The 18362-nt window shown below is 36.9% G+C and overlaps 1 protein-coding gene across 1 annotated transcript; it reads left to right on the plus strand.

The window, feature by feature from the left end:
* Positions 1–10177: 10177 nt before the first annotated feature.
* LOC120460611 (uncharacterized) lies at positions 10178–16841 on the plus strand. The gene is given in 7 exon segments (XM_039648455.2): positions 10178–10311; positions 11342–12692; positions 13655–13683; positions 13893–14021; positions 14140–14206; positions 14980–15087; positions 16058–16841. Coding segments are annotated over 7 exon segments (2448 nt in total). The 3' UTR covers positions 16688–16841.
* Positions 16842–18362: the final 1521 nt, after the last annotated feature.

The raw sequence follows: 18362 nt of genomic DNA on the forward strand, positions 1-18362 counted from the left end.
TTATATTTCAGAAATGTACATACAGTTAGCTAAAAATGTATTAATTCAAAGCTGAATGGATTAACTCACTTGAAGTAATGAATACTACTTAGTTAAATTATGACAGAAAATTGTATCAGTACATTTTGATTGTTATTCTAGTAGTTGCTGGCCAAAATTGTATTACAGCATATTGCCACAATTATCTACAGTATAAATTAAATTAGAAAACATTTGAGTACTGATCATGAACTTGGATGTACAAAATTAAAGGACACAAACCATTTGGCCATTAGCAATAATAATCTTTATTTCACAATCATAAACAAGGGTTTACAACAATTTCACTAAAATATTTAGAATTTACTACATATATATATATAAAAAAAAAAAAAACACCAGAAAACCAAACTTAAATGAACTACACATTATATTCACTAAAAAGTATTGTTTGAGCAGAGGTTAGAAAGCAAAGACGCCGCAGGGAATTGAACCCCGTCCTGAGAATCAGGAGTGCCAACCACCAGAGTCTTTTGCTTTTTTTCTTATGAGGTTAAAAGCAAAACCTGAAGGAACAATCCCAAGATTGTTCCTCAGGAAAAGAAAAACCTCAAACCTGCTGCTCTACAATATTCTGGTCTCGAACAGCTCTTCTTTAGCCTGAAACTACACAAAAGACTGCAGGTTTCCCTCCCAAATCCCCAGATAAACTCTTCAAAACATCCAAAATGCCATTGATATTACTGTAGTAATTTTGTCCTCACAAAAAAATTCAATTTTAATATTCTTCTACTTGGAAGATCAAATCTGACCAGTGAGGTCTTGAACAAGGCTGCACTTGCATTCAGGTGTGACTCATTCCTATTTAAAAGCTGAAACACAAAGAGAAGAGTTTAGAGCCCCCCCCCACCCCACCCAGTATCATAACCAATGTAATACAAGTGTCATTTACCACCAAACAACGGTCCAGGTCAGGAAATCCCACCAAAACGGCCAGAACAAATCGGTGCCTTTGTAAATCACCATTCCTGTAACTAGACAAGATTCTGGGTTTCCACCCCACCCCCCCACCCCAAACTATTTTTTATAATCTTTAAAGGCAAAAGTATACGCTTAAACTTATCTCCAGCCAGTGGCGCTTTACACCCAATTCTTCAGAGTAAAGAATTAGCAAGTCTACAGCTGCAATGAAAAAGAGCAAAAAGTTTACAATCCCTCACCCCCCTCCCCCCTTACCAAAAGCAATTTAAATCAATTTATAAACCAATGTAAAAACTGGTTACTCAATTGACGCAAGCACATCCATCCACTCCCATGTTACGGCTCAGTCTCAATTTTAGAAGTCACAACAGCATACCTGAAAAGAGAGAAAGTGTTGCCCCACCCCTCCCCAAAGCTACCAAACTCCAAACACTGACATTGGATTTGATTGAAATTGTAGTGCAAGTGTTAAGTGCATGCATATTTTAAGATAAGTGCGTGTTCTGCCCATACACAGGATTAAGACCAACTATGTGTACTTAACTCAGCAGATAGCAGCAGAGGGATGCGCGATTAGCAGCATAACAATGACGAATATGAGGTTGATCAGAGCGACTGGATGTTCCAGCGTTACATCAGGCAGTTAGGGCTCTCCCAGATGACAAGACAATTTTGCGTCCTAAGTGAAATTGACCTAAGAAAATGAAGAATTGGAGGGGGGAAAAAAAACAGGAAAGACGCGCAGACACACAGAAGGACTTCGACGAAGGGCTTCCGAGGTTTGGACAAAGCTCTCAAGCGCACAGAAGGGGGATTCGGATCGCCATTCACTCAAGTGAAGACATTCACCGGGGTTACTGCTCACAGACAGCCTTGCATTCAGATGCAGTCGAGAAGGCAGGGGGACAAACGGGTAATCTGAAACAAAGAGCTTCTACACACAAACACTACCACCACACCAATTGCAATACTAACTGTATGATTCAACTAAGGAGTTAAGAGATGTAAAAGAAACTTAAAGTGCATGAAGCATAAAAAAATAAGTATAGCTTCTGAAGCGTTGATGATTTAAGTTACTGAAGTTTACAAAAAGTTGTTGCATGAGGTTTCTAATCAAGTTTAATGATTCAGACACCTGGTAACTAGATTCCACAGGGCGACATCATGTAACATTCACCACAGCTGGCTGAAGTAATTTCTGCAGAAGAGAGAATAAAGTGCATAGTCCCCCCCCCACCCCAAACACATCTTTTCCAGGTAATTTACGTCTGTACAGGAAGTGCCAAATAAAGCTGCACAGTTGCGCAGCTACTCCCAGCCACTCTAAATTTGGAGATTGGAGCACAGTTGTGCAACAGTTGGAAGGAATATTGCTATACATTTGTAAAGCAACTCGGTCACTCTGCACAGTTGCACAGAGTAGTGGCTAGGTACTTATTAAACATTTTAAAAAAAGTTTCAAATCTATTGTAGCACAACGAACTGTCCTGCCTGTCGAAGCGTTCAGTGGAACCGGGCGATTTCGGGTCATAACTTCTTCTGATAGGTGGCATTCTTCATGAGGCTTTGTAAGATTCTGCAAGACCAAAAATGGCAAAAACAAAGACCCCTACGCCCACCCTTCATAAAACAGTCCAATGTCCAAATAAAACCATAAAGTCTGCAAGATTCATGTATCAAAAGTGTAGGCTTATAGCCAAAGAGACTACAACGTAATGCATAATGCATATCTCTTCAAGTTAAATTAATAAAATTTGCCTTTCCTCCTTGGGCCTGATCAAGCTGTAGGACTGGACTGATCTGCCTCTCCACCTTGAACAGAGTTGACTGCAAGCCCTGGCATCCAAGCTCTACAAAAAGCGCCAAGCTTTACACTCATACCTGGAAAAGCATAAAGAAATACCCAAGAAAGCCCCACACATACCCCAAGAAACAAAATGCATACCAAAATTTCAATCACAACAGGCTATGGATTTATTAACTGAAAATGGAAACAGTACAGAATGTACACTTACATAGAAATTACAAAGCTAATTTGTAAAATGTGCTCGACGACAGATCTTACAATTGTAACGCTATTAATGGAAAAAGGTTAGGAACAAATGGGCTTGCTTAGTGACCTTACGTGACCAAAAGAGGCTGAGGTTGATTGATGCGAAAGAAAATCTTTACATACAATGTTAGGATGACATCTTCAGTGGAAAGCATTCAGGGACACAGCACACTGAAAAATGCAAAAGGGGGAGGAAAAGAAAGCCTACACACATCCCCACTCTTCAAAATACAAAAATTAACCAAACAATAAGCAATACAACTACTGCTTAGACACTAAGCCATCAAATTGTATTCAAGTACAATACAATGAAAGACAAAAGCAAATGAATGCCATTTACATGAATATCCAATTACTTGCCATTAGAAAACGTTAAAAGCGCCTTGGCCTCTATTGAAGTAGCTTTGCTCCTTAAGTGGGGAGAGGGGAGCAGATATTGGTTGGACCACCAGCTTTGTTCTTTGAGGGTTTGTTTCAATCTGTAAGAGTCAAAATTAAGCAATCCCCCCCAGATCCAAACCCCATAGACAATATTCATACATACAACCAATATCCATATACCATTCAATAAAGAGACAAGAGTGCCATGATGTGTTAAACAAAATGAAAGCGTTTGATCCCATGCCGCGTTACCCAAGATGTAAACGTTGGTATAGCTGCCATGGAAGGCTTGTAACTGGGCCAACTCATCCCCTGGCAGACACACTGGTGGTTCCTTCCCCCATACAGCGCTATTTCAAGCCACCCTTAATAAAGCTGCTTTCACAAGCTGCAAAGTCTAGGAAAAGATTTGGGTTAACTGCCCACACCCCTCCCGCCCCGTGACAAACCCCCGACATTCAAAACTGATGAAAGTGTATGCTTCAAATATCCAAACAAGATTTAATACAAATCCAATGAGGTACCTTCCTATATCCCATCAAAGCAGAGGCTTTCCTTGAAGCGTTATAAGAATCGTTACAGAGCAGTCAACAATATGACTCTAAAAGGGTCCACGCAACATCCTGGAATCCCTTTTGGTTCTATCGCCTCTAATGTGACCAGGGCCTGTGGGAGAGAGAACTCGAGAAACGCATTTGCCCCTCCCCAATCCCAAGAACACTGTGCAATAACATCACAACTATTCAGAAACTGCATTTGAAAAATCTGTCAATATTTTTACTCAATACTTTTGCAATAGCGCATTTAATTTTACAAAAACGTTTTTTTTTTTTAAAGGAACAGTTGCTCCAATTTATCATTAAAATTCATGCATGAACTCGTCAAAATTTTTACCGGCAGGCAATACGCAGCTGCCCTGGCATCATATGTCGGACTGACGCAGCGGGTGTGGCAGTAGAGGTAGTTGTGTCGTTTAGGGACGCAGGGTAACCAACTCCGAAAAGCCCTTCATACGTGGATTGCTTCCCAGGACAGACCTAATGGATTTAAGCGGATACGGAGACGACTTTTCCACAGGCCTACAGCCGAAACGCAGCGGAGGCGTGGTCGATTAAGGACGGTCATCTCCACAGCACACTAACAGCATTCATCAGACTTGGCCAACAACAGGAAAGATGTAACATCGGAATTTCAAACAGTCACTCACCACGCCTGAAAAGGAAAGAACAGAACTTCGCGAGCAAAAGTGTTCTGGAATGCAAACTACTAAAATTATGACTTTTCATTATTACACAGGATACCTCTACCCATACAAACCAAATGCCCTCCTCATGATTTTTCTATGGAGACGACCCCTGATACTCTCTGCTTGTGAGCCCTCTTTCTTTCTCTGCTGCTGTTGGGACACCCATCTTTGGCTTGCTCTGATCTAGACCAGCTGAGCTCCCCCTGGTGGCCAACGTTGTACGCTATTCTGCCTTGTAGATCTGGCTCCCCCTTCTGGAAACTGTTGTTGCTGCTCTTCCCCCTGCTCTGTGCCCTCTGATTCTCTCCTGTGTCCTGCCTGGCTCGACATCTGGTCCTGGCCTCTGCTGTAGATCTTTTCTTCCATCCGTAGTCATCTAAGAACTAGGTTGTTACTGGATAAATTAAACTCAGTCCATTTCTCCTTCCCTCGGTACTTCGGTCTTCTGCTGATTTCTCACATCACGAAAAACACACTAAGCTCCCATTTCACAGCTGTTACGCAAGTACGCAACACATGACTCAGTCCATAAGGAGTTAAAATATTCAAATGTTCGTCATTGTAGCTGATTAAAAAAAAAAAATCTTCTAGGCTTATGAATTGATGATCAAAAATACTCATGTAGAATCTTCGAGAAAAAAAATAAGGCTGCGTAATCGTTGTCTTTCAAACTATGAACTCAACGTTCAGTTATTTCTTTCTTAAAAAACAAAACAAGAGCGGCCTATTTTTAAAGGCTTAAAAAAGAAATAAAAACTGAAAACTTTCGATTGTCTGGTGTGTTTTTGTTAAGTTTTAAAGACAAAAATACACTTCTTAAACTTAAACTACATAACTAGAACATGTGCTGTAGTCTTCTTTTTTTTTTTTTTGCTGTAGTCTTCTTGTAGATATGCTAACTAGCCCCCACTGTCGTAACTTGATCGTTGTCGCGACCGCCATTTTGTTAAGGCGTTAAAGTCGAAAATGAAAATAGAAACTATTTGAAATTAAAATAAAACACGTTGAAACAAAATTTAACTTAAACTAGCTTAATAGACTAGGGTAACACGGTCATTTTTGGCTGTGCTTCACTTCAGTTCTTGGTCAGCTGGTAAAACAGTAAGCTAGAAAAATATTCATACTCTATTATATGCAAGTTACATGTTTTAAGCTAAGTTATTTCAGAAAAACTTAATTGAAACAAATATATTTTCAAAACTAGCGTAATTGAGTAAGATAACATGTTCTTTTATAACATTAGCAGCTAACGTTAGCTCTGCCCAGTGCCCTTTGTTCAGACTCTCTCAGCTGGTTAAGTTAAAGCTTTGCTAGTTGTAAAATAGAATCTTTTATACTGAACAGTATAGATTTTATAGTCTATCGCCTCGTTGGGAACAATATAGGTCGAATATTTCTTGAAAAATCACTTTAAAAGATAGGCAAGTTAATCTTTCGATGTAACTTCAGTACGCTGAAAGTAACTTATTAAAAGAAAGCCTTGACATAGTCAACTGTAACCAAGTAACTTGTACACTTAAAAGCGCAAAACGTAAACAAAAAAACGGTTTATCTAAATAATCGTCAAACAGAATAATACAAAGTCACATCACCAGCTCAACGACACCTCCCCGCCTTTCTGTGCGTCTCAACCCCGTCTTGACGAACTGTGTTGCTGGTGGGGTTTTTATAGACCTCCGTGACGCGGTCAGCTCCTTCCGACGTGTGATTAAAAAAAATAGTACCTCTAGAGCGCAAACTTTCCCCAAAATTACAAGAAGACTAGTGCAAAATGCCCGTGCAAAATATTTGTGTATGTGTGTGTGTTTTTAGCAATTGTTGGTTTGGTGCTTTTGATGTTTATTTTTAAACCACAAACCTCTCTAAAGTTGGAATGTTTCTTTTTAAACCACAAACCTCTCTAAAGTTAGAATGTTTATTTTTAAACGACAACTTCAATGTGTGCTTCTATTACAGATATATTTACTGATATCTTTTGCATTTCTAATCCAAACAACGTCAAACTCGGCACAGCACTTACTCGTGCCCGTAGCAAGACACTTGTCAAGTTTGAAATCCATCGGACTAACTGAATTTGGGAAATTGTATAAAAGTATTATTCCTCCACCAAGTGATCTTTCCTTAAAGGCAAACGGTCGGTTTCGTGTCACAGTTGCCTAGAACCGCAGCGTGATTCATCACAAATGCACTTAGCATTTTTCAAACAACAACAATTACGTCAGAAGCGCAGTGCGGAGGAATACAACATGGATCTAAACCCCCTCTTTCAAACCGACTCAAACCGGTTTCAGTGCACGGATCTTCTTTTCTTTTTTACTGCAGTGTCATAATGCGCATGCGCGTACCATTTCCTAGTTTAAAAATATAATAGATCAACTCGAAGAATTACCAGAATGTTCTGGTTTAACCCGGATTGAAAATTATACGAAAACATTCCAGGTTTGTCGGAGGTCAAGAAGTACTTGCAAGTTTAAAACAGTGGCCCATCGTGACAAATTAGATCCAATGTCAAATGTTTTTGATGTGATATTCCTCTTTGACTGTACTTTTACAATCGATTGCGATAAAAAAAAAAGGTTAATAAACGTACATTTAAACGGAATTTGAAAGGTTAATGCATACGTTAAATGGGAATGTGTTTCTTTGTCACATTGAAATGGTGGGTGCGGGGCAAACGAGGCCTCCAGCACGTATCCTCTTTGGTATTTGTGCTCAGCTGCTGCTGACGTTGACAACGGCACAAGGCTGAGCCTGCTACAAGTGAGAAGGGGGATGGGCAAAACAAATACACGTAAAACACGAAATATCTGCGGATTGCCTGTTTGGTTCTAAACATGCAACATGCTAGGCCTATGTGTCAGTAGAAACCTGTTTAGTGATTTCAGTTTTCATTTAGTAAACATCACTTCATCTTTTAAATGGTTTTATATTACTCTATACAAACCAAACACGTTGTTTGTGGGATTAAGTTTTCAGGTACAGTGAAAATTAAATGACTGTATTTAATCTACAAAAAATAATTGCTACAATTTGTTTCACATTCCTTTTTTTGGAACGCTTTATTCAATAACAAAACATACAATAATTCAATTATCAGATCAATTATAATAATACAAATTAATACAACAAGATATACATATAAAAAACTATATACATAGGGGTATTGAAATCAACTCCAACTCCATTTCTTTAATTACAAAATAATACAAAGGCCCTTTGTAAAAGGATAACATTTCAAGGCTTTACAACAGTCTAGTCTTTTTTTTGCCTTGTGTTCCTTACACCCTCCAATGTTTTAAGGTACTGACAAATCTCAATTAAATTTAAATTGTATAAAACAAGGTACAGTTTTTGCCCATCGACATTTATGAATGTGATATTTACCTAAAATAATAAACAAATTAAGGACAAAACCAATTTCTTTTCTAGAGGCTTATCGTAAAAAAATATATTATATCCTTATCCTCCAAAATAATGTCAATTCCAGAAATCTCCTTCAAATCAATCAAAGAAAATATGACAAATAGTCTCAAAATAGACATTTCAAATCGATATCTTTCTTAAATCTTTTTATGACCTGATTAACTGGATAAATACCATGAATAATTTCAAATGAAACCTCACGAATCTTATTAATGACAGTATTTCCTGGATTGTTTTACATTCCTAAAGATGTATTATGCTTAGGGGCTGACGTCACGTCACGTTGTTTGCGCGTCAGCATTTTGAATGAATTGCAGATATAAACAAAATAACTTTCCAATTCACTGCTAATGAAAACATTGTTTTATATACCTCATAGGTTAGTTTTGTGCCATAACATGATTTAATTAAAATAAAAACCAAACGTGACGAATGTGGCAAAGTGTGGAAAGATCTAGATGTTTCCGCATTGATTTCATTTGCAAGTTAACCACAAGGTGGCACCAACCTTACACTAATCACAGAACGTGCATGAAGGAAAGTCTAGTTGAATAAACTACCTAACAGTCATTCTAATTATGTATGGGCCAAATGAAAACATCCTGCCAATGAGTTAATCAGACTTGTTTACACATTTCCTCTTCATCAGCATTATCACACAAAAGGCGGTTTCAGTGGAATGAATCGCCCATTTCAACAGTCTCTCAAAACATTTCAGTTCTAAAGAGATAATGCATAATAGAGACAAATGGGATTTAAGAAATATATTTGTTGTAGTTTCACAGCAACTATTTTCCATATGATGAAATATAATCTTTAATAATTTATCTACAGAGCCAACTAGAAAGTATGAACAAATATGTGCATGTTACTGAATGCTAACAAAGCTGATTGGCTGGGAATTTGGAGATAGAACTCATACAAAGGTTTAATAACATGAAACAGAAATTATACTGTATTGTAGTCTTTAAATATCAGAGCATATAAATATTTAAAGCATGACAAATCAAAGGTGATTGACATGTCATGTTTTTTGGGGTAAACACACATCCTGTTATTATTATTTTTTTTAATCAGCATCAATATTTTAGGTTAACTTCTGACTATAAATAGTCATAATTTGGTAACACTTAACAATAAGGTCTCATTTGTTAACATTACTTAATTTATTAACTAACACAAACTAACAATGAGCAATAGGCCTACATGTGTTATGTTATTAATCTCTGGTTATGTTTATACCAAATAATAAAAAAAAAAACAGTTGGTCTTGTTTGTTCATGTTAGTTCACAGTACATTAAATGTTAATTATTAATTAAGATTTGTTAATAAATGCTGTAGAAGTAGCTATTGTTCATTCTTAGTTCATGTTAACTTTTTTGTTAACTAAGGAAACCTTATTGTAAATTATGACCCATAATTATTTTCTTTCTTTTTTTTTCAGATTAAATGATCAGGTCATAAAAAAGAATGATAAATAGAATGAACAAAATGCTCATGTTGGATGTGCTTTTTAAACAAAAATTCAGCTGTTGTTTAAACTTCGGGATGGGTATTGGTGCGATATCAATGTTGTATAAGAAGTACAAGAAAAAAAACCTATTTCTATGTCTGCGTATAAATGTCTTCCAATAAATCTATTGTGATGTAACGGAGTACCCTTATGAGTTTCACATACACATGCAGTTTTGTGTATGTAATCCAAATAACATGTGATGGAATGTCCTTTCACCAAATTGATCTCCCAAACGACCAGATCAATTGTGTTCCAGCATCCAGCTGTGTTTTCCCCATGAGGGCGGGTTTTTATTGAGGTCAATGTGGAGTCATTACATCAGAATCATATGGATATTGGGTGATAGAATGCCTTGGCAGCATTAGACTTGTTTCACTCCTGCTGCTAGCCTGGTGGAGAATCTTCTGCTTTAACGGATTCACATTTGAATGTATTTCTTTAGAAGATAATTCTTTCTTCAAACTTCTGGAACTTTACATTTTAAACAGACTCCAAAAAGCTACAAGGATAACATATTATTATTAGTTTTCTCCAGAACGTACAAGGGAGGCATCAACAGAGTAACACTGCTAAATACTGATAGTGTAGGGATAAGACATGGAAAGATACTTCACACCCGTGCGTGGCTCCTCAGAGGATGAGGTCAAAATGTACAAAAATTCTCATCACTTACCTCATCAACATCCTCATTACCATCCTCTCAACCATCATTACCAGCATGGATCACACAGGTATGTGCTTAAACTTTGTTTGGAGGACATGTGTCAGTGTTGTTACTATTAACTAAAACTAATTAACCAACCAATTTTGTTAACTGAAATAAAATATAGAGGAACAACTTATGCTGTCTTGGCAGCTTGCTAACTGAAATAAAATAAGTTACAGTATTCAATTGTAATAAATTTACTAAAATTGAACTGAAATAAACATAAAACAAATCCACAAAATTAAAATTAAACCATAATTCAACAAATGTTTAAATACTATAATACAACAAAATACTAAAATAATGTTTAAGTGAAATTCAATATTGCTCTTTTTATCATTAAAACTTTATTATAAAGTCAGTCCCTTCAAAAAAAACTTCAAAATTGCAGCTAAAAATAAAATAAAAGTCACATAAACTACACAGCAGACGGTCCAAAATTTCAGTTTAAAAAGTTTTTGTGATTTTAACTTTAATTTTAGAGTTTTTGAGGTATGTTCAAGATGAATGGGCAGCGGTGGCTAATGCCATCTTTCCATATTCATACTTTTTCTTTGGTCACGTGGCACATTTTTCAATGATCAGCAGGTAACTTAACTATATTTGAATCTGAAGATATACTGTAGGATATGAATGCAGCATCAATATGTATTTGTACTTTTAAATAAATACCTTTAATTTTCTTTCCTCCAGATTTTCAAATTTTCAACAACTCATGGTTGGAAAATTTGATGGTTACTTTATTTTGATGATTGACTTTAGACATTCTAACTTTGCAACTTCATGTCAACTAATTCTCATTATGTATTAGTTGACTGTTAGGTTAGGGTTCGGGTTAGTATAAATAAGTTGACATGTTGAAAAGTTAATCAGTAGAATGTCTAAAGTGAACCACTGAAATAAAGTGTTACCAAATTTGGCCTGTAACAGAATATATATACTGGAAAAATGAAAATACTGGCACTATGTCTGTTTTTGACAAGAACAAATCACATATGGTCAGTATATTCATTTATTATTAATTTAATTTTCTTATTTAACCCCTCTTAAATCAGTCGCAGCTCTTCAAGCAGTCATGGAAAACACAGTGATAGACATGCTCACCATCACCACGATAACCAGCATCACGCTTATCCTGCACACCCTAAAGCGTCTGAAGAACACCACAGATTCAGTAAAAGGTCTTCCTCCAGCTTGTCCTCCTCCTCCTCCAATTCTTCATCTGCGTCTTGGACCTCAGATCCCAGCTTGGATGATGAGACGTATCTCATGCACAAACCCCAGCATTCCCTGTCCTGCTCCAACATCCCTGAGGTGCAAAGGAAGAGCCACCGCAGAGAATCTGAAGACTTTTTTGATCACAGCCTGGAGAACTCTGTCGAACTGCTCCCTGCTTCTCAGCATGATAATCGGATGGCAAAACTCTCCAGGGGCCATAGCAAAAGCGAGGAGGCCCTTCAGCAAAATAAAGATTGTTACTCAGCAGGATCTCACCTCATAGATCATGAGCCACTTTACAAAACTGCGAGCCTGGGACAAAGCCTTGGCAATGTCAACAACGCACTCAGAGACAGGGCAGTTCCCAAGAAGGCGGTTTCGACAATTCAGCTGCCCAGCAAAGGTATTCTGAAAAACAAAGATGAGGGACAGAAAGGAGGCAACTTCAGGAAAGCCAGGTCCATGGAGGTGCTCTCCACCAGGGTGCAGGTCACAGAAACATCCAAGCAGATCACTATGGAAACTGCGAGGGATAACTTTGTGAAAGGGAAGCTGCAGTTCTCTGCATTTCTTGACGAGATCACCAAGCAGGTAATCAGTCCCTGTGCACTTAGCTCTTTTGGCTTAAACACACCAACGGCCCTAAAATCTCCGAAAGAAGAACGCATAAACCGCAGAGGCAAGCAGGAGAGCGTTGTGCCGTCACCAAAACAGCAGCCCATCAGAGCCGAGAGACCCGATTCAGGAAAAAGCGGTGTGGATTCGAGCTCATACTCTCGATCACATAAGAGACCAAGCAAACAGCATCAGGACCACTACCCCAACCGAAGCCTGACCGGTCCCATACCACCACCAACACCACCACCGCGCCATCCTTCTAAAGCTGAAAGACAGGGGGCTTCCTCAGGTAAACAGCACCAAAGGCAATATTCTCAGATGCTCACTGACGGTACCAGCACCAGCCCTGAAACTATCCGCAGCCACCTCTCTAAACACAAAGTGCGACATCAAAGTAGTCACGGGCCATCCAGGCACTTGGTTCCTAAGCAGGGGAAGGGATCGCCGCCTCCTCAGCGAGCCCCAGGCCTGGAGTCAGAGTCTCAGTCAAGTAAATCATCCAGCGCTAGCTCAGAGAAAAGCGACAGATCCAAACACATGGGACACAGGAGGCAGTCTAAAACTCACAGGGTGAGTTCATCAAAAGCTGAACAAATGTTTCAGGGCCTGAAATGTTTTTAGAAAGCTTCAAATAAAAGAAAACTAATAAACAAACTAACAAATAAATAGTCAGTTCCAATCATTTAATATGAGTTTGGAAATCAGTTTTTAAGTCAGATTTTCTTTTATTTAGCAATAATCATTTGATAAACTTCAGATTGAATACAAATTTAAATAAATCTAAAAATTGATTGACAATTTATACAATTTACACAATTACAAATCAATGAAAATCTACTTTTAACAAAATTAAGCTATTACTCAGTATGTGTATCAGACCAAATGTTGTTTTGTATTTGATGCTAAATTTACACTAATATTCAAAAGATTTTGAGTCAATAAAAGTGTGACGGTAAAAACAAAATTCTACTTTGATTAAATGTCCTTCTGAACCAAAGAATCCTAAAAAAGAAGAAAAAAAAGACACCGTTTCCACAAAAACATTAAGCAGCATAACATGTTTTCAACATAGTAATAAATGTATCTTGAGCTAAATCACCATATTAGAATGATTCTTAAGGATCATGTGACATTTTCAACAAAAAAAAAATAGCCAAAGAGAAAATTTATCTTTCACAATATTACTGTTTTTCCATAAATAAATAAAAACATTTATCCTTTTTTCTCACAAACACTTGCAACATGATTCAAAATTTGATCTTGAAGAATAAGTCATAATATGCCATTATAACAGGCATAGCTTGTTTAAGGTTTTTAAAATCAAATCAAATTTGGCATTGGGTTAACCTCTAAAACCGGAAGCATGAGGGATACCCTTCACTGTGTCCATATCTGTTGATTAACACAATTGAACCAGACGAGTCATCAATCAATGTTCTTTCCTGGAGCGTATCGCTTCAAAATCAATATTCTATTTTGCACTGTTCTATGATTACTGTTTCACCCCCTCGCTTTTTTTCTCTTGCCCCCAGGATTCGGTCAGTTCCATGGAAAGAGTTCAGTAAGTGGTAATTTTACTCTGCTCAGTTTCCTAAAAGTCTGTCATCCAGCCTGAGCCATATCAATTGCTTCTATTTTCATCTCTCTGTTTATCTGTTCATACAGTCAGAGTCATGATGCTTTTTTTGCTAGTGATTTATGATACCGAGTCTCTAGAAAATCAGCAGTTTACCTCCTGACAGGAACACATCGATCTGTAATATATTGCAGGATGCTGGAGGAGTACAACAAAGAGCTGCACGAGAACCTGTTGCAGACGGTGGCATGTATTGAGAACATGGAGACAGAATTGCAATGTACCAAGGCAGAGTTAGTCAGCTGCAAAGAGAAATACAGAAGGTCAGCATTTAAGCTTTACATGCTATGCTACCATGAAAAACAAACATTTTTGCATGTAGTTCCTAAAAATGACAAAACCCCTCTCTCTCTCTCTCTTTGTCTAATGCCTCGTTTGCAGACTCCAAGAGAGCTATTCTGTTTATCAGCAAGCAAACAGCGTATTGGAGCAGAAACTCAATTCTGCGGTAAGATTAACATGAGTTTTAGGAGGCACTGTCCACAAAATCAGAGCAAAATAGGATCAGAAAGGAAAATGTGTTAAATGTGTTAAAGGTCTGTGAAAATGTTTATTGTCAATGTTAGCTGAGTGGTTTTATTCTCATTTTAAGTTAGTTAAACCTCGTTAAAATCAAAATGTATGACTTTACAGTTTAGACCCTTTTTTTGTAAACGTGTCAATGTCAACATTAAATATTTACTGTTAAAAATAAAACTTAACCTAAATTGTTAAAATGAGCTAATAATTCAATTGTGTTTTTTAAATTGCAATTAATTGTAAATCAGTACAATAGAACTATTATGATATTTTACAATTTTACATGTTGGATACAGCTGAGAAGGTCAAGACTTCCAAGGTAGGACCAAATCATATTTTTTAGCGTAGATATGAGATTTGTGCTTAACATCAAAATCAACCATCTGTGGAAAACACTAGACAGATTTATAAAATATTAACAACAAGAAAAGACTGGTTGCTGAAAAAGATACATACAGTATGATCCTTCTACAGTGAATGTTTCTTTTCTTTCTTGTATTAAGTGATCTAAAATATATCTATAAAATATAAAATATATGATAGTGCTGTTTTCAGGCCTTTTTATGGCTTATCAATTAAAGCACCTGCTTTCCCTTACGTTTGGCTAATGTAAATTCACATCTGCTGAAATGTCTCTAGTGTTACATTTCTCACCTGTGTTACATTTAAGCAGTATTTTTTTTTTGTACCGTATTTTGACAGGTAGACAGCTTGGACTCGGAGAGGAAGTTCCTCACGCAGAGAGTTGTGGATCTGACTAAACAGCTGGATACCGCTCAGAAAACCATCAACTCTCTGGAAAACATCAATGTAGGTGCAACACACAGATACAACAAACAGATGCTCCACGTCTTCCATTTTTGGGCAACTAGTCAATTCCACACTAAACAGCTTATATATAGCCTAAGCCTAAAATGTTTTACTCAATAAAACTAAAAAATGACACGTGACAAGCCACATGTTGAATGTTAAAGTATATATGTTAAAGATACAAGTTTTTTCTACCTTATTGTGACGTATACTGAATGAAACAGCTTCTTGAACGAGAAAAAAATTTAGAAAAAAATGGAAATGGATTTTCTTTAGCGAAAATGTAAAAAAAATCTTTAAAGACAGCCCATCTGTAAGCTACGACGTTGATAATCGATGGCTGTAGCTTTGGTCAAAGCCAGCTGTTCGCATTATTTCAACTTATTTGAAAAAAAAAATAAAAATCATATTTTACATTGGAATTTGTGGGGAAAAACTACATCAGCCATGATGCTACAGAAAATTCCACCAATCAGAGAGCTATAGCCTATGACAAGCAAAATATGTCAAAGATCTTTATATGCATTTTGCAATAAACTGATCCGCAATAAATGAATTTGCAACAATTAAACAAATTTGCAATAAATTTGATCCGATCTGAATCCGATTCTGGGATTTTCAGAAAAGAGAATTGTGATGCTTATAGCCTACATTATGCTATATATATATATATATATATATCGATTTTGCTGTTCGCAATGCTTTGTGGGATTGTTGTTCTTTTCCTCATTAAAGCTATTATGTAGCCTACACAGCCTTGTCTTGGTTTTCAGTTTTTTCTTTAAATAAATGTCTAATGTTGTGATTCACCTCACAGCTGATTTGGTTAATAGCTTACAACGCTTTAACAAAAACGTATAAATGTATGTAAAAAATAATTCTGAAACCAACATTACTGAAAAAATTGGCGGGCACTGATGCTGTGATGATGTGAGAGACAGATTATTTCATGGTGATTTTCTCTCCGCAGATTCACTCATTGATTAGTGAGTTGTTGAAAAATCACTTTGACACTCCGAAAGGACTGGAACAGTTCTTATGTCATCGAAAATCCCCAGGCCAACCTGATAGTGGCCAATCAGACGCGCAAAAGCTCAGAAATGAGCAATCATCTGGAGAAAAAAGGGAAGTTTTTGAATGGCCGCAGACTGGACAGACATGCTCAGGTGCCAGACAACAGCCTGCCACAGCCTTTCTGCCATGGAAACATGATCAGGATCCATGGGCACGGTCAGAGCAACTTGTGGTTAAAGGAAGTGACTCACAACTTCCTTTTCTTTTCGCTGATGATGTGCCAATCCACAAAACGGCCGCAGATTTAAACGCCCCAAGTCATCAAATGCATCAGTTAGCCGTGAACACAGAGATCCACATTGTTCCCCCAAACCCATATAACCAAGATGAGATGAGGCTCAGCAGACAGACAGGTGGAGAAGGAACTGTCACGGTAGGGAAAGACCCTGATCTCAGATCTCTCACAGCTCAGAGGATGCTGAATGAGCTTATGAACCAGATTCCTCCTCCAGCGCATGATGGTAAAGGGAAGGGTAGTTTGGAAGCAGTGATGGGGGCCAGAGAACTAATAGAATGAAAACAGTAACATTCAATCTGAAGTTTATATGGTAAATTATATAAGAACTGGATGAAAATCGCAATAACGTCCCCCATTACCATGTTGTTCATTTTGAAATGCACTTCACTTCAATTTTCACAAGTACAATTGCTGTATGCAAATATAAGTAGACCCATGTATACCATTTGGTTTTGTGCTATAAATTAAAATTATTTAGTTTTCAGGTTTCCTGCTTTGATTTGTGGTTAAATACATATGTGAAAGGCATTCTCTGTGTTTTTTGTTTTTATACCTGCTTGCACTTTTTGCTCTTGTATATTCTGAAAAGCTCAAAACTGGTAATCAATAAAATAATATGGCTAGAACAATGCGTTCCAATCATATAATTTTATTGATAACCAAATTTACTTTTAAAGAGCTGCTTATTCAATTATTTTTGACTGCTTAATGTTTTCCTGTAAAAAATTTAAATGGAAAGTGAAAAGAGCTTCTGTGAAATATGTAAATTAACGTCTGAGACCATTAATGTGTCCATTTATTAGCAAAGTATTTGTGGTTGTGATTCTGAAATCTAAGTGTATAACTGATAGAATGCAAGTTATAATTTCTGCAATTAGCCATATAGACATATTATTTTATTATATAATATCCTGAAATTAATAAAGTCTTTGTTGTACATTTGATAATGGTTTATATTTGTCTATATTATTTTTTGAAAATATGGCGTCTTTAAAACAGTGTCATCAGTTATGCCAATTTCTTCAAGGGATTTTAAGTTAAAATCACCTGATCAACACACCACAACAGAGTTAATACACTGCTTTGGTATATTTCAAATGATCCAATCTTGGTTTTATAGAGTATTTATATTATGCACTCTAAAAAATGCAACCAATTTTAGGTAAAATATGAACAATGCAAACATTGGGTTAAAAAGGTAATTTAAAAATGTAACCAAAGGGCTGGGTTTGTCCATATTTGACCCAAAATTGGGTTAAAACAACACAGCATTTTTTAGAGTGTGTATAGTCACAGTAGGTTTAGATCTACTCAATGTTTCACTGTTGAGAAACCAACATTAGACACACATTAACACCTCTGAGCCAGCAAAGATAGCACTGACACACCATACGTTCCCTGGAAAGGCAGTAACCACTCCAAGATTGGCCTACAATAGAATATGAAATATGTCAGATCATAAAATATTTTAAATTTTTGCTACTATGTTTTTAATATCAGGATTGTTTTTGTCACTTTGGTGACATTTTTGCCCTAAGCCCTCATTTATTTCTGGCCCTGCCATTTATCAATGCTCGCAGGGTTAAATGTGTGTCACATTTTTTATTTTGGTTTCACAGTTTCTCAGTCCATTACATGGCACCGAACCCCTCCCTCTGGCACTCTTTCTGGACCTGTTGAACAAGGGCAGGTTTACTTAGAGGACACTGGCCTGGATTTTCATTGGTGGAGTTGGTCTAATAGGATCAGACATGATGACAGGAGATTATGACACTCAGGCCATAATACTCAATATCATATTTTTAAGCCCTAATCAAAATGGCTGCCAAACTGTAGGAGGCATATTGAAGGCTCAGGGTCTGAAAAAAAGGGCACTCAAACAGGTAATTCATATATATTTTCTTTTACACAAATTAAAATCAGATAATCTTGGACACAACTGTAATTTAAATTCAACATCAAA

The sequence above is a fragment of the Pimephales promelas genome, chromosome 9 (genome assembly GCF_988280905.1).
Source record: "Pimephales promelas chromosome 9, fPimPro1.hap1.1, whole genome shotgun sequence".
NCBI lineage: Eukaryota > Metazoa > Chordata > Actinopteri > Cypriniformes > Leuciscidae > Pimephales > Pimephales promelas.